The 26852-nt window shown below is 39.0% G+C and overlaps 3 protein-coding genes across 3 annotated transcripts; 1 reads left to right on the top strand and 2 right to left on the bottom strand.

The window, feature by feature from the left end:
• Positions 1–12: 12 nt before the first annotated feature.
• Positions 13–3567, top strand: LOC136447426 (BET1 homolog). Its single transcript, XM_066446339.1, has 4 exons — positions 13–151; positions 960–1054; positions 1596–1652; positions 2056–3567. Exons 1-4 carry the CDS (start codon positions 133–135, stop codon positions 2212–2214), a joined length of 330 nt encoding a protein of 109 aa, XP_066302436.1. The 5' UTR covers positions 13–132; the 3' UTR covers positions 2215–3567.
• A 1582-nt stretch (positions 3568–5149) lies between these two features.
• Positions 5150–10992, bottom strand: LOC136447295 (actin-related protein 2/3 complex subunit 2-like). Its single transcript, XM_066446037.1, has 9 exons — positions 10807–10992; positions 10357–10391; positions 9351–9509; positions 8477–8663; positions 7976–8069; positions 6626–6752; positions 6365–6465; positions 5744–5844; positions 5150–5325 (listed from the first exon to the last, which is right to left on the bottom strand). The coding sequence occupies exons 1-9, from the start codon at positions 10878–10880 to the stop codon at positions 5298–5300; spliced, it is 906 nt and encodes a 301-aa protein (XP_066302134.1). The 5' UTR covers positions 10881–10992; the 3' UTR covers positions 5150–5297.
• A 1023-nt stretch (positions 10993–12015) lies between these two features.
• LOC136447902 (WD repeat-containing protein 75-like) lies at positions 12016–25346 on the bottom strand. The gene is made up of 21 exons (XM_066447026.1): positions 25227–25346; positions 21981–22110; positions 21348–21413; positions 20956–21040; positions 20504–20628; positions 19985–20055; positions 19528–19623; positions 19064–19152; positions 18455–18610; positions 18141–18200; positions 17637–17779; positions 16978–17171; positions 16386–16546; positions 15778–15970; positions 15132–15223; positions 14541–14627; positions 14090–14262; positions 13841–13900; positions 13237–13368; positions 12941–13035; positions 12016–12457 (listed from the first exon to the last, which is right to left on the bottom strand). The coding sequence occupies exons 1-21, from the start codon at positions 25343–25345 to the stop codon at positions 12202–12204; spliced, it is 2583 nt and encodes an 860-aa protein (XP_066303123.1). The 5' UTR covers position 25346; the 3' UTR covers positions 12016–12201.
• Positions 25347–26852: the final 1506 nt, after the last annotated feature.

The following is a 26852-nucleotide window of genomic DNA, read 5'->3' as shown; positions in this document are numbered from 1 at the left end:
CTTCCTGCCTCCCCAGGTGATGACGTCAAACTTCCGGGTTGGTTTCTGATTCGTGTTCGCCGGATATTTGTGTGGTTTTCAGACAAGTTTTCGTCGTTTTTCTCCAAATCGAAACATTTTCAGTCTTCAAAAATGAGGCGAGCTGCAGCTGGTGAGTTGTAGATGATCAAATCGTTTTCAAATTGTGTGATTTTAGCTGGTTTATTAGATTTTTATGCCGAGTAAATTTTGTGGGAGGGGGGCGTCTGGCTGTGTCAGAGTCCAGGGACACGTCATTGTTTTGAACAGCAAGTTGTTTCAGAATCTTTTTGAACTAGCAATGTCATAATGAAGAATTAGATATGATGTGTTGATTGTAGAAAATTCATATGATTTAATAGTCAATCTACTGAGATATCGTGATTAAAGTTGGTTATTAACTTGGCATATGGAAGAAATGTTTGAAATTATGGCTGTGATCAAATTAGACTGTAGTAATCGTCAGCTACTCCCAGAGATCTATAGAAATAAAGTCAAATTGTGAGTTAAAAAAAAAAAAGTTATAACGTGTCACATGTTCAAGTCTCAATGAGTGAGATTGAAGTAAGAATGGTGTTTGAAGTTGTTTACAGAATTGAAGTGACAGCCATGATATTTTGGGGGAAAAAAAGTGAATGTGAAGTTGTGAAACATAATGTAATGCAAAAAAATTATGGGAAAGTAGTACAGTCCATAGATTATACTAGTATTAAGAGTAGCCAAGGAGTAACTTATGCACATTTCATTTCATACAGTGCTAAACTTTCTTCCAACACTAAGGTACACATACATGTACGATCTCCCTATAATTATATATAAGGCAAAACATACCTTAGTGTTGGAAGAAAGTTTAGCACTGTATTGTGATTACTACCAACACAGATGAGTTTCCATTATAACATTTCATTTCATTCATTTGTATCTTTTTCCCCACCCTGTAGGTGAGGGGTATGGCCAGGCCACCCATCAGATGTATGAAGATGAGAATGAACACCTGGTGGACGGACTCAAGGACAAAGTCACGGCTCTGAAATCGGTACGATAACACCCTTACCTTCAAACTTTAACTTTATTGTTCAATCACCCTTGCAACCGGTGCAAGAGTGTTTGCCTTGCATACGGTAGGTCATGAGTTCGATCCCCGGCCAAATCATACCAAAGACTTTGAAAATGGTACATACTGTTTTCTCTGCTCAGCACTCAGCATTTGAGAAAGAGTGTGGAAATAAAACACACACATCACTACCAGTGGACTAGCCCCCTGCTGTACGTAGAGACTTGCACAAAGTTGTGTGGCCCAAGGGCTGTGAATCGGAGATGGGTGATGCCATAGGCTCCACCAAGTGGCAACTTTTTTTAACCCTTGCAGTCCTTATCAGGACTGAATTGTAGTGATAAGACCTTAGATCCTCCTGCAACTTTGTTGACAACTAGCTGAATATGCCTTACATGTTGTAATTATTGTAATATTAACCCAGCAGGATCAAATTCAAATTCTGTTTTTCAACTTCTCTATTTAGATGTGACAGTATATCATGCTTATTACATGTTTATTTCACTGTGTTTGTTACATACAGTTGTCCATTGATATTGGGAATGAAGTTCGAGAGCAGAACAAGATGCTGAATTCGATGGTGAGTAAAACATCTTTTCTGTGTTTTTCTGCTGCATTTGTTATTTACTAGTAGTGAAGTGTAATTATAACAGTTATTCTTCACCAGTTTTGATTCTGACACCTTCCAGTCACCCAAACATTTCTGTCAACTTGTTATGCAAAAGAAATATTCCATCCTTTGCACAATTCCAGGCTGCATTACCGCTATGGATTATTTGTCTGCGCTTCAGTACCGACTGAAATTTCTGACATAAGTAGCACTCGATAACATGCAATGTTAACCCCTACAAACTATGTCACCCTGATGCAAATTAAGGCAAAACATAAACCAGTCCATAGTTGCTAGCAAACACTTATTTCTAGTACTTTGGCAATGCCTCGGGGGCTAGCCTAATAGTATATTATGATATTGTCTTTCCCAGGACAGTGACTTTGACTCATCAGGAGGGCTGCTCGGTGCCACCATGGGCCGTCTGCAGAGGATGGCGCGGGCCGGCCACAGCAAGATCTGGCTCTACATGTTCCTCTTCGTGCTCTTTGTCTTCTTCGTCACATACGTCGTTCTCAAGTTCCAAAGATGAAAACATCTTCTTCAAAATCTCAGAACAAATTTAAGTATTATAATTATAGTAAGAGTAAGGTACTGTATTTGAGATCACAAAATGTACAGTGTAATATGTATAGTGTCCAAATGCTATTATATATATTATCAGTAATAGGATTGCCCCTCAATTTTGGGATGCAACTTGCTCATTGATTCAAAACCTCTGTTGTTCAAAGTTACCACCATAGTTTATTGTACAATGTGACATGCCAAATTTCAATGAGAATTTTGAAAACCTTTGGATTATTATACAAATGTGAAGATAATTGAAGAAAAATATGTATTTGTATGACACTGATATTTGGAAGAAAAAGAAAAGTTGTGCTAAGAACAGTTGCAATAATAACTTCTCTGAATTAAGGAATACAAAGGGTGTCTCAGAGTCTAGTATTGTGCCTTATATAGTGTACTTGTAAGTGTATTACTGGTAAAACCTGATCACATGTGTTGTATGATTGTGCATGTTGAAAACTGAAGGCATTCTTAGGATCATAATTGATATATCGTTCAACAATCAGCTGTCTTGTTTTGGGTAAAGTTGTCTTAAATCCATGTCGGCAATTAGTTCTGCCACAGCCTGCTTGAACATTCTACATTCTTGAACGAAGAATGTGACATCACCATTAGATGTACATAAATGTACAATATGTGGAATATGTCAAAAGGTATAGGTTTTAAAAAAATATAGCCAGGTTAGGATGTTGTTCCCAAATATACACATATGAATGTTAATCTAACACATCAAAAGTTCCTGAATATGTTTTCTTCTGTTAAAGGGTGGTATGGTTGTAGGATGGATTCATTTAAATAGATGGGTAGAAGACAGTGTTGAGAGAGAAAGAACTACATACTACTGAATGGCCACTGATGTATTGTATTTATGCCTTGTTGACAATTTCGTGGTGGGATGTAAAATGGAAGTGCCCTGAGCACGTTAAGGGCTAACAACCCCTCCCTGTCAAGCTATATCCTGCTACTATAAAACAGCAAGGAAACTTGCTGTCCTGTGTGCCACTATGGGCACTGCAAGGATCTGAACAAACAAATGGGGTTAGACAGCAGGGAGGTTAGGGAGAAGAAATGGCTTCAGGATTTAATATTTGTGTTTTCGGCATTCACAAGCTAGACCATAGAGACTACATGAAAGTGGAAGTGCATTGTAATCATTATCCTTTTTTCAGTGCACAAGTAACAAACTGTACAGTGCTGCCATGTATGGACAAACTCGAGGTCAAACTCATTACTTAAAAATACAAAATACTGGATGTTTTGATGACACAGTAGAGGAAAATGTACAAAAGAGACAAAATAAAATCATTCCCGAAACCTTCGCCTGGAATATTTTTATTGCTCATTCAAATGTGCCACATACAACGCAACATAAATGATAATTATACAAACATAGCCGTTATCCTTTTATCAGGACCTGTGGAATGACCAAATAAGGACTACACCCTACCTCATGATCTACCTAATTATGTATGCACATGTTTTATGTTTTACAAGTGCTCTTGAACTGCCTTGGAAAAATCAAAGTAGATGCAAAGAACTAATCAGAGCTGCTGATAGGGTGAAGAATTTGATGACTTCCTTGCAGACAATACCTCAGAAGTTTTCACACTTCAGTCTGATCTCACTGGCTGGCGTTTATTATCCTTTGATTTTACCAAATTGTATTTCAACTCAATAAAATGATAGTATGCAGGGTCTATATCAAGGGGATAATAGTCCAAATGATACTCTCTGACACGAAAATTCACATTCCTTTCTCTACATCTTTGGGCCATTTTTTCACTTCTTTCTTTTTAACTGGCAAAACATGGAGACCACATTATGATAATGTGCAGCATATTTCTTACGGGAAATACGGACATGCATGCAAGAAGGGAGACTAAGGGAACTGATGGGCTTGCTTCACATTTGTCATTTCAACAAGGCTTTACTTCTACCTAGTACATACTTATACCAATTTTTCCTTCACCTACTAACACCTACCTCTGACAATCAAGTGAATGATCTACAGATCTGAAAGAGGGGACAAGATACTTGTGATGTTTCTAGCTCTACATTTTCAGCATACAAACAAATTGGAGCTCTACTTTGAATCGAGAATGTTCTGTACGTATTAAAGTCTTATTTGAAGATACCCATAGCTGGGAACATTGTCTTTGTCAATCACTTATTCTAAACACCATTTGTATAAATAGCAAAGATATGTCGATGAAGATTAGACATCCAGGTAATAAGATAGGCCAAAAAAGCAATTACTCAAACAACTGGATATGATTTTGGAAACAGACCTTTCAAGTAGCACAGTCACTGACGAAAAGTAGTGGATGCTACTTGAAATGTCTGACCGTTTCCAAAATCATATCCAGTTGTTTGAGTAATTGCTTTTTTGGCGTAGATAGCAAAGAAATTACCTCTACATGCAAAAGGACTTTTGATAAGTGACTAGGGGACAGGTTTTACTTTAGAAATCCAGGCATATAAAGTTATTATCAGGAGAAAGGAATTAAAAATGCACTGCATTTCCTGATGTTTCAAATGATTTCTTTGTTGATCACACCAAGTGTAGAGTAGTATGTTCTGATATATGACACACATATTTCTTATTTTTTAATGCTAGTATCAGACTTTCTGAGCTATAATGGACAATGCAGAATTGATATCGATGTTGCTGCTAATACAGTAGATGCTTTAATGTTAAAATGTACTACTAGCAATACATCCTAAACACCCCTTCTTTCCCAGTGTTTTGGCCCACACCATATGTCACATTGTAAAGACCATACCACAAGCAAAGCAATATGGGGATGAAAGCTCTTACATGAGCCAAAAAAAACTAAACAATCACAATTTTATGATCTGTAATTGCTATATTATGTGACTTTGGATTTCCTTTATGCAAGTATCATATTCTAGTCTTGGAAATAAAGGTTTGATACATAAAGAATCAGCAGATACCTCTGGTACAATTCATTATAAAATGCTAGCAGTATAAAATATCAGAAGATAACGTTAATTTCTTCTTTTCTTTGACAGCCCCCGTGTCTACAGCTAGTTGCGCTGTTGGAATGACCTTCCTCTGAAAACATAAAACAGTAAAAATGTTAGATATAATTAAGCATTTACAAACAATGATTAATATCTTCTTATAGCTTTGAATATTCATTTACAATAATTTATTAACAAACTTTGTGAAAGAATATTCAAGCTTATAGAAACTTAAAAGATACAAAATGCTTGTCATAAAAACTAAAAGTAATGGTAATTTTAGAAATAATCATTCATATGGGCACAGCATAAAAAGTACAGGTATGGAAAAAAATCTTTCCTAAACTTCATCTAACTAATAAATCATCATCATAATGTGTTTGTACAACTGTGCTATGTTAAAATTTCCATTCTTCCTAGTGTCAAAGGTTTTAAGAATTTGAGAATCTTCAAAAATGTTGATATGAATTCCTTAGAAGACTGTAGAAAAAATGTTTCGTTGTTCTTACGTGATGGTCCTCTTTTCCTTGACGTTGTTCTCTGGTCTGGCGCGGTTCAGCACCTTAAGGAACTCCGAAGTCTTGGCCCTCATCCTGCTGTGAATGTACGCCTGGAAAAAATTTAAAAACAACTTCAGTTTTTGCCTAATATCAAGCATACCTGGGCCGGGATAACGTTTGATATGGGTGTTCTGGACTGGTCCATCTTATACGGTATTACACAGGTTTCCATCAAATGATCTGGTGCACCGCTGTGGAAATTTTGAATACAGGATACTGACTTTGAAATTGGAATCTGTGCTTTCTCGGGTGGGTATGACATAAATAAAATACGACACGGTGTATTCCATGTCACCCACAGTCCCAGCCCTCCCGCGGGTCATTACCTTGAGTGACACGGAAATGTTGTGTTCTATATTTACGCCTGACCACATTTCTTGTCGTTAATTAATGCATTCATGTCAGAAACCTCAAACTTGCCAAAATATTTCACTATATTCAAATGTTATATATGAGTTTCTAAAGACCAAGTGTAGACTTCAAGAACTCCTCAAGCTCATGTACATGCAAAGTCTTCCAAGAAGGACATCCATTGTAACAGCTCCACAAGTCCGCAGAAGTCTCCCTCACCTTTGAGCACTTGATGTGGTAGTGGAGATAGTCTCTGAAGGTGTGGATCAGGTTGATGGTGTTGTCACGCGCAGCCATGGTGATGTGACGGGGGTACAAAACTGGGGAAACACACAACAAGTAAACGTCAAAAAAGTTGTGTTAAGTGCCCGAGGACATGCCAGGAATGCCAGATATCGAACCTGTGACCTCTCAGTATTGTGTGTGCTAGCCTAGCCACTCGACACCACTGTGGAATCCCAACATAAAAGCAGAACTTACCGAAGGTGATGTAAGCGATGTTGTCTCCCGTAGCAGCGTCGGTACCCTGCAGTTCCAGCGGAGGTTCTCGGTGACTGTACAGGACCTGGGGGGCCTGGTGACTCGCTCGTCTGCCTTCTTTAAATTCCTGTAAATTACAACAACATCACTGTGTTTACTCTATATCTAATATTTGAACAAGCAATAACCATGATATTAGGGTTGCAGTATTGTAAAATCAGAGACCAAAACTTTCTTTGAATTTGTGCAGTGAGTTACATCAACATCACTGTATTTACTCTCATATTTGAACAAATGAGGGTTGCACTACCTTTTGATCAGAAACCAAAACTTTCTTTGAATTCCTGCAAGTTACAACAACATTTCTGAGCGTCCTTTAACATTTGCACAAGAATTTACATCTTTAGATTACAAATAAAAACATTCTTTACTGCATAACTAAAAAGCTAGAGACAACAATTCCACAGGAGACAAATAAATGTATGCCAAGTTATCAAAAGCCTGATGTTATTGAAGAAAGTGCAGTACAAGCCACGTTTTACACACATCATAATTGCTGTAATATTAAATGCATGATATAAAATTTTGGTATGAAATGCAGCATACACAGTACAATTCTGATACTGCCAACAATTTGACAGGCTCAGAAAATTACATCAAAGTGTATGTAACTTACATGTATCTATTTTTTAGACAGTAACTCTAGTTAAAAAGAACACTACGCATATGCATCTGTAATGACTGTATCATGTGTATGTCATGGGTTATGCTTGCAATCAATATTCAATGCTTATGAAATTCAAATTCATTACTGCTGCAAATCTCATGGGTGACATTTTCATGCAGCATTCCACAATTAATATGCATTGTGCAGAAAAGGTCATAAATCTTCCAGTAATTCTATTCTCTTTGTCTAGGCTTAGGAAAAAAATGTTATGTTTTCAGTTATAATTACCTGATCAACACTAGCTAAAACCTGCCCACCCTCGCCTTTTTTTCGGTCGACCTCTAGCAAGGGACATGAAAATTTTCAATTTGTCATCTAAGTGATGAGAATGTTGTAGAATCATTTTCCAACCTGTTCTCCTCATTTCTGCTGAAGGATAAATGTACAATGTACATGTATATCTGTATAATCAAAATATCATCATGTTGAAAATCTTAGTGTTATGAATGCATTTTAGTTTTACATTGTTAAATTGTGTTTATTGGATCACTTTGGCCAAAATCTATTTAAAAAAAGAAGAGAATCCCCACCTACCAAACCTAATTTTTCAGGACTGTAATCGGAAACACAACAATAATTTTCCTCTGCCTGACTTGCCATGTCCATGTTATGAGATAACCTACCTGCATGAAGACTTTGCCGATCACAACGTCATCTTCATCCTTGAATACTGTGCTGAAGATGACAGTGACTCGGTCTTTCTTAGCTTCTACATACCTGTGGATACATAAAAAAACCATGTCTTAGACAAAAAAAAACTTTCAACTTTAACCTTAATGAAGCCTTTTGGGTAAATAGAAGTTAGAACACATAATATATATATTTTTACCAATAAAGAATATAAAAAAACAATATTATACTATACTGTATATACATTTAGGTTTGTGTAGTATTTAGGTTTGTGTGGTTTTTATTTTGCAGTGCGGAGAAAATTGAGTGTTCGTGTGGTTTTAAGTTCGCGTTTTAAACAATTTAGTAGCATTACAGTCATAGGTGGGCAAAAAGTTCTGAAGAGTTTGCCGCGAAAAACGCGAACATAAAACCACCGCCAACATTTCTGTATTTACAGTATCTTCAGTATGTATAAAGCAGTGTGAAGCTCACAAAGGCTTTCAAAGACCTACATTGTTTCATCATCTCTGTAGTTGATGACTGCTCTCTCCTCCCCTTCTTGACCCTCCTGTTGGAACTGGAAGTACTTCTCAAACACCGAGGCGAAACAGTTCCTCTTCAGGAGCCCCGCCTTCTTAACCACCTCGTCTTTATTCTCCGGAACACTCTCCAAGTCAAACAATATGGAAACATCATAACCTGGAGAAAGATAAGACAAAAATTAATGCATTGGTTATTCTTGGTTTCTTGTAATACATAAAACAAATAATTCTGTTGTAAAAGAATACAAGTTGTATTCCTTTATAATAATGTAAAATGCACTTGTTTAGAGAACTGTACTGCGTATCACAATGATAATTTTATCTTTTTCTTGATATCAACTTGCAGTTTGAAAGGATAGTGCTAAAGAGATAGCTTTATACCTAGTACCTTTATAGTCAGCTTCAGTAGACTATACAGGTAACCAGCAGCATGTAAAGGATCTAGTACATGTGTGTACATTTGGCATTAAAGTTCACCTCACCTTGTTCGGTGCTTGTTATACTCTAACTCTTACTAATACTCTAACCAGAAATACAACTTTTTTTCTAGACCTAACCAGCAGTGTTTTAAAGGATCTAGTATAAGTTACTATAACAACTTCTGCATTCGACAAGTTGGTGTTCAGCTCACCTCTCTGTAGAAATATCCGTTCCTAACTTTCCCTTGGCCTAACTAGCAGTGTTTAAAGGATCTTATATAACAACTTCTGCATTTGAAAAGCTTAAGATAACCTCACCTTGTTTCGTGCTTGTTATGAATGTTCCGTACCCTCTCTAAATAATAACCAGAAATACATTTTTCCTAGGCATAACAAGCAGCATTTAAAGTTGAATCACATCTCACCTTGTTCTGTGCTTGTTATGAACGATCCGTACTCTCTCTGTAAGATGATGTCTGCCCCGTGCTGCTGTAGTTCCTTGTAGAACTTGAGAGAGATGCTGACCATGACCTTGGTCTTGTCCCCGCCAGGGTTGGAGATGTGGTACAGGACTCCATCAAAATCTGAAATTACAAATCAATATGATCAATTCATTGATTTTCAACAAAATTTTTAACCTGCTGTTTGACAGATCTTGTTCAGTGTTCTTGTTAAGTGGATGCTACCTGAAACGTCGGACCGTTTACAAATTTTGGCCAGTTGCTTGAGTAATTGCTCTATTACCTGGATATTTTTCCTTCATCTACATAAAGATTAACACAACATTTACACATAATGGGGAATGGGTCTCTCTCTATATATACATATGTGTAGACATTACTAAGAATAATTCATAAGCTGGGCATTTTTGCATAAAATAAATCAAAGCCATAAAATAGAAACAAAATAAGTAGAGAAGAAATTCCACTCAATTTTAGTGTGATGAAAGGAAAGAAAAAACATTTTATCCAGTTGCTTGAGTAACTATTTTTGGCAAAAAAACATAATCACTTCCAATTATTTGATGCTAGTATAATATCTAATGTCATTAACATAATTTTGAGATCAATGTTAATAACTTATCATCAGTTCAGGGGGTTATCTAAATCAGGAAAGAGGGGCGCTGCACCCTCTTGTTTCAGCCCAGCACCCCCTTGTCAAATTCAGATTTTAGCTTAATATGAGCATAAAGCCTTCACTCAGCAATCAATTCATTCATAAATACATAGAATTCTCTCCCACGCATGTATGTGCTCCCTCTTGTTTAATTTTCTAGAAAAACCCCTGCTAACCATTGCCGGAGAAAGTAATGCTGGGATTGTATACAATCCTATACTAACATTCTGTTATACCAAACATTTTGTTAAATAGAACAAATAGGTTAGTCACTTATATAAGAATCTGTGGATAATTATACGCTGGTAATCTTACCTGCTATTGTGATATCCACACTCTCCGGTTTGTTCCTGCAGCAAATAGATAACGTCATGGCGGGAATTAAGGACGTGACCGTCACAAAATCACACTACAAACACGCTTTCATGGTGTACTTCCTGGATGTGTGCCCCCCTCCCCTCCCCCTTCACTTCCACACCCTATCATATAGCTGGCACCTGCTTCTATAAAACCCGTCCCAAAAAAGACTACAAAATGCACTTTTTTCGACTTTTACTTTGTTATATTAGCTCCTTTATATACAAATTACCTTGATAGTATACTTGTTAAAGTTTGGAGACGTACTTTTGTTTGTTTAGCTGTACAAATACAAGATTACAAACGCCGAGGAAAAAAATCACGAGATATAGACCGCGACCGGCTAGTTGTTGGTTCAAGAGTCAAACCGGAAGACGAGCCAATATCTTCGTAAAAACTCAGACTTACCCGGCCAAGGCATTGTCGAACTTCTGCCGTAAAGTGTCCTCGACTATTCTGTTGTTGATCTCTAGAAGGATCATCTTGAGTTTTTTTCCTCAAGTTTTTTGTGGTCGACTTTCTCGGCGCGGAAATCGCATGAGGGGAGGAAGTGCAAAATGGGAGGTGCACAAAATGGCGGCTGGGTCATGTGACCTGGTTTGAACTTTGACCGGTCCCGGCACATTCCTTTGGTGTAATGTCATTGATGAAAAACCTCATCAGACGTCTGTAAATAAATGATTCTGCCTCATCTAATAGAACTTCAAAGAGGGTGAAAAAAAAAATATTTGAATGGTTTCTATTTTCCAACATACGGAAGGTCATTGACCTCTTGTGATGGACAGACCTGTCGATTTTTTGGCCACGCCTCAGGCAAGAAGCCTTTCAGAAGCCTCTTCCTAGAATGAATTTATAACGTTATAACGTTACCATAAAGCTATTTAAAGATTTGAAAAAAATTCAACTGTTCCTGCAAGATCTTGTCAGTGCCTGGAGTACTGTAAGTGCAATAACAGCTTTAAACTAAGTATTTTAAACCAACATTTTTGTTATTCTAATGTTTTAGCATTTGTACATTTTAGCATGTGTAACGTTACAGCATCATCAATATTGAGTATAATTGTTGTGATATTTGTACAATTCAGTCATAGCGTTTTATCTGGCTGCAAAATGTTGGACAAGTGATTTTTTAACATACTTGCAATAAACTATCATTATCAATTCAGCAATATATCTCACCATTGTTCCACTAGTGAATAACGTTACATGTATTCTTTATCTTGTCACCATTTGTGTATTTTTCTGTACACTGCTATGAGTAGAATGAGATTCTTGGAAATAGAGTGTTTGCATACTAGTATTTGTTTCTATAGCACTTGAGTCTCCACCGTGCGGGGCTAGTCCACTGGTGTGTGTTCCACTTTGATATTCTTTCTCTTGAGTGCTGAGTACTAATTATATCAAGCGGGGAAGGAGTATGTGCCATTTCTTAAGTCTTTGGTTTCACCTGCTTAGGGTTTGGACCTGCAACCTCCAGGATGCAAAACAGTAGGCTAGTGGCACAAGGCCATTGCATGTATCAATTTCATAAATCTCACAGCTGTCATTTCCTGCAAGTATTTCTTGGCTCAGAACTGAGATAATGAAAACTTTAAAAAGACTGACAACGCCATGATATAAATACCACATTTGGTTTAATACATTTCATACAACCACAGATTAAAGTGGTTAACAATTTTGTTAAGTTGATGCCTACTGTTATGAAAATTCTTTTATTCTTACTCTTCTCTTGTCATCATTCATACTACAAAAGAACAAATAAAAAAGCATTCTGCATGTGTGAAAAAGTACTTCAAGATGTAGTTAGAATATACCCTTCATCCAGGAGAGGTCACTACTCTTAACACTGGATAAATCCTCAGTTTCCTTCAAATGTATTTTCCCTGAATCTGATTGGTTGGAAGTTTGGTCATGTGACAAAATGTCCTTCTCTGATTGGCTGGTTGACTGTTTGACAGTTGTAGCATGCTCATCCTCCTCCATTTCAGAATCACTGGTTTCTGATTGGTCGTTCTTCTCTTCTTCATCAGATTCTGACTCCATATCTTCATCATCTTGTCTGTAAGGTAAAAGAGGACTTGTTGACAACAGGGTACATGTTTATGTTTCAGTGAGTAATACTCTTCAATCATATAGACAAGACAACAGTTAACAGTTACTGACTCTACACTCTGATATTTTAAAATGCAGGGAAGCCTTAACCTCTTCTTACTTCAATATCTTACATTACAATATACTGGACATTCGTTTAAGTTCACGGATTTTACATTGAAAAATCAAGAGTCTTTGAGTATCTTTGAGTTTGTGGCAGAAACAAAAGTTGAAAGATTGATAGAAGATGGAACAAATGTTCACGAGTATAATGAATTTGAGCTTACCACAAAAACAAGTGAAATTAGAAACACTCAGAATTTACAGTAACGTTTAGCACTCTGAAGTAGCCATTTGATACCCAATTCTCTATTGGTTACAGGCCTAGGGTTAAACAGCAGGGAGAAGCCCAAGGTAAGACTAAGGGTAACAAGAGAATACAGTCAATTACCTTTCTGCAGACGATTTGGAAACCAGCAGCATCTGAAGGAAAGACTGGCACAAGGTACTGACGGGTGGTAACACATGGGCAGGTGTCTGAAGCATCTGTAACAACAAAACACCTGTGTTAGCTCCTCTGCAACTTGCTGAAATTGCTGATATGTTGGAAAGTTGGCCTCTTTCAATTTATTACATTTGGCAACATTTCATACACAAATCCTACCAGTGTTTGCAGTGCAGCCATTACCTGTATAAGACTACAGTTAGCTAGGGGTGTCTGACATTTGAACTAGTTTATTTTCTCACCTGCTGAATAGCCACAGATCCAGGTGTGCCATGCTGGACCAGGGCGGGGCTGTCCTTCTCCTGTCTGCCTGGTCTCACTTGACTCAGGTACATGGAGAACGGGGTGGGGGGCAGGTGGGACTCCAACACTTCCTGCAAGTCAAGAAATTAAACCAAGCATTATAAATAGTCATGAATTCAAGTTCCAAATGGCCAGAATTGAGGTGTTCAAAAATTTGTTTTTTCCAAGAACTATCGTAGAATGGAACTCGTCATCACCAAATACAGTAAGGCATCCTCACTGAATAGCTTACAGTTAGATGTGCAAAGGTTAGGTTTAACAGGTTGTTCAGTGTAATATAAGCAGCTGCTGCCGCACCGCGTGTCTGTGACGCTGGTGCGTTATGCCAAAGGGCAATTCTACTGGCTATACAGATACAGAAAACTGAATAAAAATTGAGGTCCTTCAAATTACACTTGGGACAAGATGTTAGAGTCAGTCAGTAGAGTCCTCTAGACTATGTTGAACATTATATCAAGTTCCTTCAATAGCATTGGTGATGGATGCATGCTCACTCCTGCATCTAATTCCATTAAATACACAATACATGTATATGGTTCCTACCATTTCAGTTAGGTCCTTCCTTGTTTGCTGTGGTGCATCTTTTTGCAGTGTCAGAAGGTCCTATGGAACAAGAAAACAGTGGTTCATAATTAGAATTTTCAATCACAAAACATAAAATACATATTTGTCACATTTATAAGTTGTTGAAATGCTGCTATCAAAATCATGCAATTAATATCAATATGATAGCATATTTAGGTATTGTATTTTCTTTAACTAAGTCCTAAGTGGTGATTTGCCCATACTGACCTGATCATAAGTCATGAAGTACAGTTCCGACCGTTTCTGCCAGGGGGCCTCGTCTGTCTGCTCCTCTGCTTGCTGGTCCTGCTTGGGGAAAAAAATGGCGGCGACAACGGAGCTCTGCACAACCTTGTTGTGTGCGTAGACTGGTTCAGGAGAAGATGGCTTGAACACTGTCACTGAAATGTAACAGAAAAATAATCTTACTTAAATGATACTGAATAAAGTATATCTATTAGTAAACTTTTTTTTTTTAAATGACTGGAAAATTCAATCCCTGAAATGAAGACCAGAAATCTATTTCTATTAAACTAAGACTACATCAACTTTTAATAATTGTACAAAAAGAAATAGGGGAACAAATCATCCATAGCCTTAATACCAGAATAAACATTTCAATGAATCTATCAGACTAATGCGTATCAGTAGGTTGACACAATCAGTTTTCTGCACTCACAGTCAGAAGTTGAGGAGAACACAGCCATGTACTCAGACAGTGGGTCTGCCACCAACACTGCACACTCACAGGACACTGTCCACAATACTGGGGGAAATCAACATTAACAGTCAACTCATAATTTTTTCTATTCATAAGAATCACTTCAATCAATGTTATAAATCTTAAAGTTTATAATCTTTACATGCTGTAAGGTGATAATGTTCATGTATAAGGGTGGTTCAATGAAGATTCCCTCTGACTTAGGTTATTGTAGGATTCTGAAACTACACAATGATGTAAAATGACACACACATGTACAATGTCATGTAATACAGTACATGTACATGTATGTTTATCACTGAACTGATCACCCTTCTAGTAGTGTGTAAGTTAGGGGTTTGGGAATTCGAACCTATGACCTCTGGGTTTCTGTCAGCAAAAAGTGGGACCACTGCAAACTGTACTCCCTGGCCAGCTATCTCCTCTGGCATGTTATCTGTCTATTTGGCAAATTTCTACTATTTTTCAAGCAACCAGTGGAGCCTGGTAGAGGCTACCACACAGACACTGTTAGTATTACACTCAATTTACAGTAACTACTACACTTACATGAACATGACAGTATGTTCCACACACTGAGGTTGGAGGAGGTGGTCGTGATGAGGTAGTGACAACTGCTGCCAAGTCCAAACCTTGCTTGTCTGGGAAACAATACGAACAAAAATCAGTAATCTGCCTTAAAGTTTATCCTAAAATCTCTTTGTTGTGATGTGCTATGCAAAAAGTTTCTACAGATACATGTATAAACATACTTGTTAAAATACTGTTATTAAACAATTTGCAAACAAGAAAATACAGGCATCCTTTCTTAAGTGACAAAAAATTTCTGCTAATACATGCTGTATCCGTTTCTTTCCATACAATCCTTTTATATTGCTAGCCAGTCATTGCAAGTCGATGGATTTTGAAAAGTTTGACATTTTTGTTCAAAAGACATCACAACAGGGCTGTCTCCAGCTTTACATTTTTTTTCTGTCCCACTCCTTGTTTGGGAGCCGACTTTTAAATTTTCATCATTGAATTTGTCATTTTATGCTTTAGAAAATACATTTTCATCAGTTTTATCTCATGAAATTGATATTTTGGGACGGTAGGGGTTGAATTTTTTTCTGTCCCAACAAGCAAATTTCTGTCCTGGGACCGAAGGACAGGTCCAGGAAACAGCCCTGCATCACAAAGACACATGCACCCTTACCTGATACTGTCTTTCTCTGCACAGAAGGTGTGACAGAAGGTCGTCTTGAGATCTAAGGTGTAAGGGTCCCAGATGGTCAGGCTCTGTCCAAAGGCCACCGCAAGGAGCGAACCATCCTCCGAGAAGGTCGCGTCCTTGGCTGCAAGATCGCGATACGTTCCAACGGAGTCACACGTCCAGCAGACATTCTCTCCTGGAAAAGACCGGGAGTTTGTTATCATCATCAAGGTTTTAGTTAAACATATGGCAGAGAACGTCACACATAGTAAAGTATAATATATTTGGTAAACCGCATTGAGGTGTAACACACCAGTTTTGTACAGTACAAGCTGCTTAATTAAGGTTTGATCCACTCACACCAGGATGGACTCATACTCTTAAAGTCTTATCAAGTAGTTCTTTAAAGAGCTCCAGGGCCTCAGCTCTGACGGGATGTCCCTAACTGAAGCTTGGTCCTCATTTTCACCTGATCTGAGTGATTACACTGGTATTAAGTGCCTTTTCTAAGTGCACAACGTTGAGGCCTGCTAAGGATTCAAACCACCCTAACCACAAGGTCATCATGCCAGCCATAAACAGTCTCAACATACAAAATGTTTACTACTTACTGTAGATATCTGTATCATCGATCAGAGTCCAGGTCTTAAACTTCCCATCATCCCCTGCGCTGACAGCCGTGGGGGGCAGGTCTGCGCCAGAATGAGGCTGGAAGACGAGGGCGTTGACCTTTCCCTGGTGGGGGCAGTCCACCGTGGTGTTCAACTCAAAACTGCAACATGGGTGAAATTGGTGATATTTTGGTAAATCTAAATGCTAGTGACAAGGTAATTAGACATGGCAGACTTCACCCTCTTATTCTTAGCCATACTGCTTTGTGATTTTTTTATTCACACTGACAAAATAAGCAGCACTGAGGATGTAACATAAGGCACTTTTGGAATCACAGAAATACATATTGACCAACACAGACAAAGACACCGGCAGAGAGACACACACAGACAGACACACAAACACACACATACAAACACGTACAAACACATACAGAAATAAAAACACAGAGACACACACATAGAAAGACACATACACAAAGATATACATGTAGAAAGACACAGAAAAACACACACAAACAAACAGATACGCAATGGTTTTACAATATACACAATACAATGTACATGTACGATACATGTATATAATAAAGACCTTTGTTTTTCCTTGTTGAAGCTCCAGAGCTTGAGTTTGATCTCTTCTGCCATCATGCCGTCAGCCCTCCTCTCCAGCGTGGCCAGCCAGTCCCCTTTCTGGTCGAACGCGGTCCTCTCAATCTCCGTGTAGATGACCTCTGGTGCTTCCCACGGCCTGCGACTACTGACAAAGTTCTGCCACACGATGTCCAGCTGTAGTGGAACAGATTGTCACTCTGGTTTAATACTGTATAGTAGAATGTGTTTATGAGAGCGATGCCCCTAGGTCTGTATCTCAATTGGTAGCAGCCTTACAGCTCAGCTCCAGGTTCCAATTACATGTACTTGTAGTTGGTAACTGGGAGACCCCGTGCCTTGATTGAGCATGTTAAAGGGGAACGGCTAGATCCCCTCCCTGTAAAAATATACCCTGCTATTGAAACAGCAAGGAAACTTGCTGCCCTATGCGCCACTCATACCTGGCCACTCGGCACTAAAAAATTAACAACAACAACAAAGACTGTTTCTATAAATAAGTCAGTAAATGTATATCCGATATCACTGTTCTGTAAAATGCCACTTTGTGTACTATCAGATGTGTACCACAGTACAAGTCTTATTTCAGATCTTTGTAAAAAGTAATACGCTTAACCTTCACTTAGCCTAAGTAATACTTACATTGTATAGATGTCTGTCTGTATGCAGGTTGTACCACTGTAGATGCCCAGGTCTCCCGTTCAGGACCAAGGTGTGACTGCGAGGGTCCATCTGGAGTCCAGTAGGTATCGGGTTGGTAGATCTGATCAACTGGGGGATATGGACTGGGCAAAATAAAGTTACAGGTTAGAAAAAAAAAATTATATCCTACACATGTCAGTCCCTACCTTCGAGATCTTTACACTACGTAATTACATTTTGTTTGTTTCCTAAAACCTGTAAACTGCCTATAGATACAATGTGTATCTTCTTCAAACCAAGGAGGTTAAATATACAACCTCCTATATTCAACCTCCTTGTTCAAACCTGCAAAATTTGGTCTAACATGATTGTACAGACAACATTGATACCCATCGCTGGATCCAGAGTTGGAGCGACAAGATATAATGATGATGAGTGGCTTAACTGTTAATTAACCAAAGCATGCTAGATCTATGCTAGAAATGAAAATGTAAATTTGCTTACCTCTGGTGAGTCCTTGGAACACTTGTACCACCTTATTACTCCTGGTCACGATTTGAACCACTGTTAACAAAACAACAACAGAAAACAATTCATTCAATGATGAAAAAATTCTTTGTACAGAAACTTTAACCATTAAAAAGTACTTCTAGTATATGTGAACAAAGAGAAATGCAGCAAAAAATGTATATTCATTTGTCTTGTTCTTGTTCGGTACAACTCCCTTTGGTTGGGGTAAAACGTAGTAGGGTAGTAGTGCACTTATTGACGCTTCCTGTCACATAATATTTACCCAAAAAATGACAGCATATTCTTACCATTTTCCACTTGGCTGACAGCTAGAAGACTTCCATCAGGAGAGGAGCTGATGTAACATAGTGGTGAGCCCATTCTGGGTAGGAAGTCCTTCTTCTCCGTGTTATACTGCCACAGCACTAGCACACACTCCTGTCCCACACTCAAGAAGTATGTACCTGTTGGAATAAAAAAAACGTTGTTTTTTCAAGTTAAAGGTTAAATGAGATGGGGGTACTGTTTTTGGTTCCTCAAGATCGTTAAGATGGATATGTATGAATTTTTGTAGGTGGGTGGTTTTTGGGGCTCCAAAGTATGAAAAAACATCATGGTGATTTTTAGCCCCCTTGGCCTTGCATTTTTTTCTCTGTCTTGTACCACTGAAATGCAACAAACGTGAGTGTCTCACAGCAAAATGCTTGAACTTAAACTAAGCTTCCTCATACTGAGATAGCCTTCCTAACACCAAAGTTTCATTGATTACAAGACAATACAGCAGGAAGAAAGTAAAACCTCCTCTCAGACTGCTACAATTATTGTTACAAACATATGTACATCCCACTGGTTGAAGATCAACTACATCCCATTGGCTTAAGAGTAATTTGCATAAATGATTGACAGCATTGCCTGACCTTCAGGTGAGAAGGTCAGATCTCCCACAGGAAGGGTGTGCCAGTGGTAGATGGTCCTCACAACTTCTTTCTTCTGAAACAGACCCCTCCTGCAGAAAACAGAGAATGGATTAGAGGTTCAGTTCTTAGTCCTTAGTTATCCCTTTGGAAACTCGCAAAAATCAGAAAAACAGAACAGTATCGACTGGAACCTCAACATGACAACCCATGGCAACCTTAAGCTCAACTCAACAATCGAGGAGTAATTAATAACACTTTAAGGTAACATTTGCAAGCAAATACATAATGTCTACCTTCACATGGTCTAACCTAACTACTGATCTGTTTGTTTATATTCTTACTCAAACACATTCATACACATAGTGACCAGCCCCTCCAGCTCTGTCCTGCCACTTGCTACATAATGTAATCGAACATCACTGCTACTTTATCAGTAACATGGAGCACAATCAATTTCTACTCACCAGAGGAAGATTTTGCCATCCTGCATCCCTGTAGCAATACAGGCGTCAGTTGGGTGGCATGTCACACACTGGAACTCATTTTTGGGCCTCTCAAATCTGGAAGAAGTACATGTAGCGACATCACAAGATTACCTACAAGCTTAAGGTATACTGGGCCAAACTTTTGCCTTATCCATTGCTTTGTACTCGAGTAATCAAAAAACTCATCTTGAGTCTGGGTATACATGTCAGTCTCTGTTATACATAACTTTAAAGTATTCTGTTAAAACAAAATCAATCAAACGAGTTTAGCCAAAAGGCCTTTGAAATATGTTCTTTCATATACCAAAGAAGCAAAATATCATGATATCGCAGCATTTGTGATCTACAAAATCTGAGATAATGGCCTCTCATTTTTGATAGCATTAATGAAGGTCTTTGATTCATGCAAAGTGCTAGGAATACAAGAGTGACTTACTCTTTCATTTTTCCACTCTTTGTGAAAAGTACAGTCAACTTGTTTCTCGTAACAGAAGCGATAAAAGACCCCTGAAATTTATAACAATATAGTTACTGTAAAGAAGTATATAACAATAATCATGCAATCCTAGATGGTAAAGCAGGGGTTTTTCTAGAAAAATTGAACAAGAGGGAGCACACACAGGCAAGGGAGCGAATTCTATGTCTTTATGGAAGAATCAATTGCTGAGGGAAGGCTGTATGCTGGATATTAAGCTAAAATCTGAATTCGACAAGGGGGTGCTGGGCTGAAACAAGGGGGCGCAGCGCCCCTCTTTCCTGATTTAGATTAACCCCTGGTAAAGGAAAATTGTATCCTGAAGCAATTGAGACAAGATTAGAACAATTATAGGATCTTTGACACTAATTAGTTTATTCATATATTGACCAACAACAATATTGGAAAAAATTGCTTTGCCTTAGTTAGTTTTATTACATGACTTACTAATACAAAGCCATTTACAATGTTTATGTGTACCTCAGGGCCAAAGGCAAGATGTTTTTCATGTCTTGATACACGTCTCAGCACCTCCTTAGTTTCCACTTTGATGGTATGTCCTTTCCTATTGGTCCAGCTGAACTTTACAAGGTTAAAGACGCCATCTGGAAAGAAAAATGAACAAAAGTAAAATGACCATCTTATAACAATTTCACATGATTAGATAAGCCGAGTATAGGATACATGCAAGGTAAAGCAGTCAAACCTCAGACTGATGATGAGGACAAAGTATATGCATGACGCTTTTTTTATAAGCTACATGTAGTAGCTACTAATAAGCTAGTGCAATGCTGATTCGCTAAAACTTGAATGAGACTCTGTGATGGTAGATTGAGGGGAACTGAAGGGTTTAGAAAAAAATGAACTTAAGGGAAATCGGGTAACACTTTCTTTGACTTTAACTTACTTAGTATCATACAAAAAGAACTTACCTTTGCCCCTGATGACAGCATACCCAGCATCCTCTTCTTCTTTCAATAGGTATAAAGCATGCACGGGGTAGCCAACACTGAAAGTCTGAAGACAAAAAAGCAGTAACTTTAATTTCAACATTTTAAATTTTTCTTTCTCCTTTTCTTTCAAAATTTCATAATCATACAAGCAGGAGAGAGAAGAAACCAGAGCTCCAATAGCACACTAACAAAACTTTTAACTTTGAATCCCAAGTATCTAAAAAAAAAAAACAGTTGGTACTAATGGTAGTCAAAGTTCTTGGTCCAAAGGCATGGTAACTAATCACTAGACTACACATGTTACTACTGTGTACTTTTATTAATTTCTTTTCTTTATTATCTTCATTGCTAAGATGTAATCCTGTTCTTACCTTGAGCAACTTGCCATCTGGATAGTCCCAGACTTTAACTGTTTTATCCAATGAGCTGGTGAATGCCTGAAAAATATCAAAAATTGTTTCAAAAATTAAAAGTGTAGCAGAGAAATACAAGACCTGAACAAGTGTAGCCTGTGGTCCAGCCTATTTAGCTTCCGTCTGCTACCCAAGCTCCGCTGCCGGAGTAGTACTACAGCGGAGCTAGGGTAGCCGCCGGAAGCTAAATAGGATGGATTCCAGGCTAGAACAAGTGGCAGCTTATCTAAAACAACCTGCTTTGAAGTTGAGAGGAGCTAATTTGTCAGCTGTGGACTGTATCACACCTTCAAGACGGGGGTATCAATTGCAAGCTACTGGTAGTATTCTCCAATTGATCACTGACCTCTTTCAAACTTCAAATAATATCAGATAAATCATTACAAGTCTGAACACTTTTGGCATTTTCCTTCTCTCCACAAATACATTTCTGCCTGGGTACCATCCTCCAGGGTGACGGCTGGCTCAATCGTTTCCCTTGCTAACTATGGTACCATCCTCCGTAGTAACCGCTAGCTCAATTGTTTTGCTGGCTCATGACTACTAGTAAGGATCTGTGGTTGGCAAGCAAAACGAGTCTGCATTTTGTACCTGGAACTGATTGTGAGGGTTGATCTTGACCCCTGTGATGAAGTCCTTGTGTCCGGTCAGTTCTCGGACACACTCCCCGCTGGACATGCTAAACACCTTCACTACAAAGCCACAGCAGCACAGCACATACCTGGGAAAAGATGACAGAAAATAAAAGTTAAACATCTTAGACTTGGACTTTAGTAAGAGTCAATTCCAAGTCACCGAGAGGGTTGTCAGATAATATTTGTAATAGATTTGAACTATTTTAGATAAAAGAAAAGTCCTAAGCTGTTCATTCTTGACATTAACTTGATTAAGTCCAAAATCCATATTCATACAATTCATTCATACCTTGATACCTTGATTCAGCATGCAGGATAAAACTAGAAGGCGTCTGCCTGTTAGGGACCATACGATATTTAGCGGGGGGGGGAGGGGTGGTGCGTTGGGGGGGGAGGGTCATGGTAAAATTTTTCGAGGTGGGGGGGAGGGTCATGGAAAAAAATTCTGGGTTGGGGGGGAGGGTCATGGACTTTTTTTTACGAATCCGTTGAATTGTTGTACATAAACATTATGCTGTGGGCCGACAAACTGACGCTGTAAATAGCCCGCTATGCATGCTGTATTTTCACCCAGCGTAGCGGCGAAAAAATACAAAACTACCGTAGTAAACATGCCGAAGCACACGTCCAGCACGCGCCTCCACTGTTTCACAGGATCCGGAAGCTATCCAGCTATCAGCTCTAAGGGAGGTGCCAAATACTAAATTAGCACCCCGCCTTACCGCTCCGATCTTATCTCACAGCCCCTCCCACCCGGCTACTCTCCAAGCAGAGCATGGGTTTCGGCTGGTTTTTGACGTGTTTTTAGGCGTTTTTGTCGGGCTTTCTACTTTGTCATCTTTTTTTTTTTGTCTAGACAAAGTAGAAAGCCCGGCAAAAACGCCTAAAAACACGTCAAAAACCAGCCGAAACCCATGCTCTGCTTGGAGAGTAGTCTCCAAGCAGACCTACGGGTTGGCAAAGACCGTATCCAACAGGCAGAAGGAGTTTTCATAGCCAACCCAAGTCTCATAGCCAACCCAAGCTTCTTCCAGTTGGATACGGTCTTTGCAATCTATTGGGTCTGGTTGGAGACTACTTGGAGAGTACACCCGGCACCATCGCGCCAAAACGTAACAGTAGCCGACATGGCCGAGTACGCCTCTCTGTGACGATCAGCGGGGTGGGTCCCGGACTATTAGAACAGCCGTAAATGTATCAGATTCCGGGTAATATCCTTATTTGGAAGTTGATAGTCCGCAGTTGAGCAACACAGAAGCTGTTATTTAATAACGTAAAATATTCCTTTCTTTGTCAGTGCGGGAGAGAATTAAATTTTTAACTGTATTTCTGACAAATTTCTGGAGCAAGAATATGTCATTTTTTCATCCAGAACAGTGAATTGATGCACATAAAATTCATTTCTACCAAAGTAGGAAGATAATGTTTCAACTAAATTGATAAGCTTCACCATGATTGGACGATTCGGCTGCTTCAAATTTGTGGCGCCGCCCACGACTTTCCTTGTTCCCAGGGCATCTAGTCTTTCCGGCGCCTTGGCGACTGTCATCAAAGGCTGCCGACTGTCAATCAGCGGCAATTTCCTGGGAAAATACGTGAGTTGGAACTACGTGTGGCAGTCACCAGCGAACTTCTGGCGACCGGTGATTTTTACGTTCCTTGAACTTTCAGTTCCACGTTTTCTGTAGTAGTTACAATTTGACGCAGAACAGCGGTTTCGGAGGCTTCCTGGAACGGCGGCGTATATATTTGGGCAATCTAGGGGGGTGACGCGATTTCTATTAACACGGGCCAAGGTTCTCTGCAAATTATGCCGACAAAGGGACTTTCGCCGCAGAGAGAGTTACGTCGCAGAGGGACGACCGCCTCGGCGGCGATTTTTCTGGAAACATGTCAGCGTTTAAGCGTGGGAATACCAGGAATATCGCTTCTTATTTCACACCGAAGAGAACTTCTGACAGCGACGATATTGTAGCGCTTCGACTTCGGAGAAGACGGACACAGCAAAAAAAACGGAGAACTGGTATCGACTATTGATATTTTTGAGTAGCTAAATAAACCAGCGAGGTTAAAATCTCCTTGAATAAACTATTGATATTGTTGTTTCTGAGATTTTAGTTGTCTTTCACGGTTTCACCTAAACTTAAGTATTGTATGTCAAGGTCCTGTGGAGAATAGAAGTTGATTGACTACCATGATTATCATAAATATAACCCTCAAAACTGAAAAAGAAGCCTTCTCAATAGCCTAAAAATGCAAGAGCTTCCGGGAGGCTTCGCCCCTGGGTCATTAAACTTACTTTGTTTACCAGCAAAATTTGTTCATCAAAATTCGGGAAATAGCATTTCAATGGTTAAAGATTTTTAGATTTTCCTGCGGGTGCATGTCGCGCCTCCCGCGGCGAAAAATATGTCGGAGGGCATCATCCCCAAAAAATCAAGCTGTATTTCTTTTTACAATAGAGATGTCTATATATCTGCTTGATTAAACTTAGCTTACTCTTCCAGCAAAATTTGTCTCTCATATAGCAGTTCAAAGGGTCCCGATTTCAAAATTTTCTCAACTGTCTTGCCCCCAATGCAATTTGATTTTTTTGCTATCGCCTCTGGTACCGACAACCGCTGGTTCCCAGTTCTTGTTTTATAGCATGCGTCAGCTATCCCAAGTGGACGCCCGATGTCCATATAGTAGTTGTTTTATAAATGGGGGTCGTTTTTCTACCATCTTTACACGATACCTGTAGGGGGAGGGTCATGGTAAATTTTTTCGAGGTGGGGGGGAGGGTCATGGAAAATTTTTTTGAAATGGCGGGGAGGGTCATGGAAAATTTTTTTGACCGGACTTCCAGTGCACCACCCCTCCCCCCCGCTAAATATCGTATGGTCCCTTATAACATGTTACTGTATGTCCTGGTCTGCGCTCATATTCATATTCCATATTTCCATATTCATATTCCATATTCCAAATCATGCAATGTAGCTGAAAATCACTCAGGGACTAGAAATGTTTTTATGTCCGGAGTATAGAATTTCTAGTACATGTATAGCTTTTGGTGTTGTAGCAACTTTACAAATTTGTGGTTTGCAAGTCCAAACTTTCCGCCCCCCTCCCCTAAACACAAACCACCGAAAACAATAACGTAATAAAACATATCCGCTATAAAAATAATACCAAGAAATCTTAAAGATACTGAAGTTTTTACCTTGAGTCTGGTGAGAAGACAGGCCTTTCACTGACAAGATTAGCCCCGGCTTTCTGCACGATCGCCATTTCTTCATCACAGGCGGCAGCCATGTTTTTTTCTTGCACGTGCTGAAACATGGACTCTACCACTATAAAGTTGCAGAAAATCGTTACAAAATTCCCATTTTTGGTCATTAGGCGATATACTTATGTATGTCTTATCGTAAGTTTTCAAAAAGTTATGTAATGAGTGTGTTCTTCGTTTAATTGGATTTTTTTGTGATTCCTAGAAGTTATACTAAGGCAGTACCCCTATAGCATTAGCGGTACAGTCCAGTTTGCCTCAGCGATCGTCTGACGAGGAAGACGGCGACATCTTTCTCAAGTTCTTCCGACATTTCTGGACCAAACGGACGACAGATAAGACACCAAGATGGTTAAGATGAGGCCAGAGACTAAGACGAGAGTACTGACGGTGGTCGGGATCGCCAAGACGATTTTCCACTGGGGATACGTTCCATTTATCATCTATCTCGGTGAGCCCTCCTCCCCCCTTTTATTTTTTTGAGGACACACATGCATGACATGAGCAGGGTTTTTTCGACGATCTGTTTATGTGGAACTTCCGAAGCTTTTCCGATTAATCTACTGTATAGGATTTAAACACACAATACACAAGGGATATTTATCTCGTAGAAAATATGAAGAAAGGCCGTACTTTAAGTAGAATTCGTTTGGTTGTGATAATTTTTTGTTGACCTCTACTCTGCTACCCTCAACAGGCTTCAAGAAAGGAGCAGACCCAGGAATGCCAGAGCCAAACTTATTAAGGTAAAATGCACCATCTGAAACTAGCTGGATTTTGTCTTTTAGTTTTTTTTTCTCACATTAGATCCAGCTTTGTATTATGTAGGCTGTAGTCTTCTTCGGTACTGCTCAGCCCGCCTTTCGGCGGATTATTAGCAGCTGCGCCAAATGTTAGTAACAGGTGCAAACAGAGGGTAGAAAGGGGGGTAGACAAGGACATGTGCAAAAACTGGACAAGTGAAACTTTTAGTGTTGTTAGTAATTATATATTTACATATATACAAGGACGGGGGGTTTAAATTTATATAGTGTCCCTGGTTTGTGGTACAGAATGGAAAAACAGCCAGAGGTTGTGTGTTTGAATCCCGAACCCCCAACATGATGGACACTCCTGGAAGGCACTGCAGTTCAGCGTTTAGACTTTAGATCATTGTTCGGAAGTAACATTACTGTAGCCTTTAGTCTTGTGTGTGATGAGGGAGTGTGTCAAACATCTGCTTGTTGTCAGGGACACTGCCTTAGAGACTGACAGTATATTCAAGTTCAACTTATTCATAGTTTATACTTATTGAACATAAGATTATGATGCAAAGCAATTTACCATACATGTTAAAACTGAACATAGAAATTTCCATGATCTAAAATCAAATCCCAGTGTGTTGATAACTTCTGAAGTGCTGGCAATTGAACTTTGACTGCTTTATAAGTTTATCTTCCATGGGATGATGAATTGAATTTTTGTTGTTGGTATATTTAATTCAGAGACACAGAGCTACATGTATACAGTAGTTGCCATAGTTGCTAGTGTGCCTTTAGCTCCATAGGCCCTTCCACGATT

Source organism: Branchiostoma lanceolatum, chromosome 13, assembly GCF_035083965.1.
Source record: "Branchiostoma lanceolatum isolate klBraLanc5 chromosome 13, klBraLanc5.hap2, whole genome shotgun sequence".
Taxonomy (NCBI): domain Eukaryota; kingdom Metazoa; phylum Chordata; class Leptocardii; order Amphioxiformes; family Branchiostomatidae; genus Branchiostoma; species Branchiostoma lanceolatum.
This window is presented reverse-complemented; position numbering and strand designations above follow the sequence as displayed.

Bases quoted from the DNA above. Each gene is read 5' to 3' on its own strand.
- LOC136447426 (XM_066446339.1), top strand. The intron at 1,055-1,595 runs GTACGATAACAC...TGTTACATACAG, and splicing joins AAGTCACGGCTCTGAAATCG to TTGTCCATTGATATTGGGAA. The intron at 1,653-2,055 runs GTGAGTAAAACA...TGTCTTTCCCAG, and splicing joins ACAAGATGCTGAATTCGATG to GACAGTGACTTTGACTCATC.
- LOC136447295 (XM_066446037.1), bottom strand. From the start codon at position 10,880: ATGATCCTTCTAGAGATCAACAACAGAATAGTCGAGGACACTTTACGG. The intron at 9,510-10,356 runs GTAAGATTACCA...TTGTAATTTCAG, and splicing joins TGTGGATATCACAATAGCAG to ATTTTGATGGAGTCCTGTAC. The intron at 6,466-6,625 runs GTAAGTTCTGCT...GTGTTTCCCCAG, and splicing joins CATCGCTTACATCACCTTCG to TTTTGTACCCCCGTCACATC.
- LOC136447902 (XM_066447026.1), bottom strand. From the start codon at position 25,345: ATGTTTCAGCACGTGCAAGAAAAAAACATGGCTGCCGCCTGTGATGAA. The intron at 16,547-16,977 runs GTCTTTATTATA...CCCATGTTGCAG, and splicing joins TTCAACAAGGAAAAACAAAG to TTTTGAGTTGAACACCACGG. The intron at 14,263-14,540 runs GTGAGTGCAGAA...GTTACATTTCAG, and splicing joins GTTCTCCTCAACTTCTGACT to TGACAGTGTTCAAGCCATCT.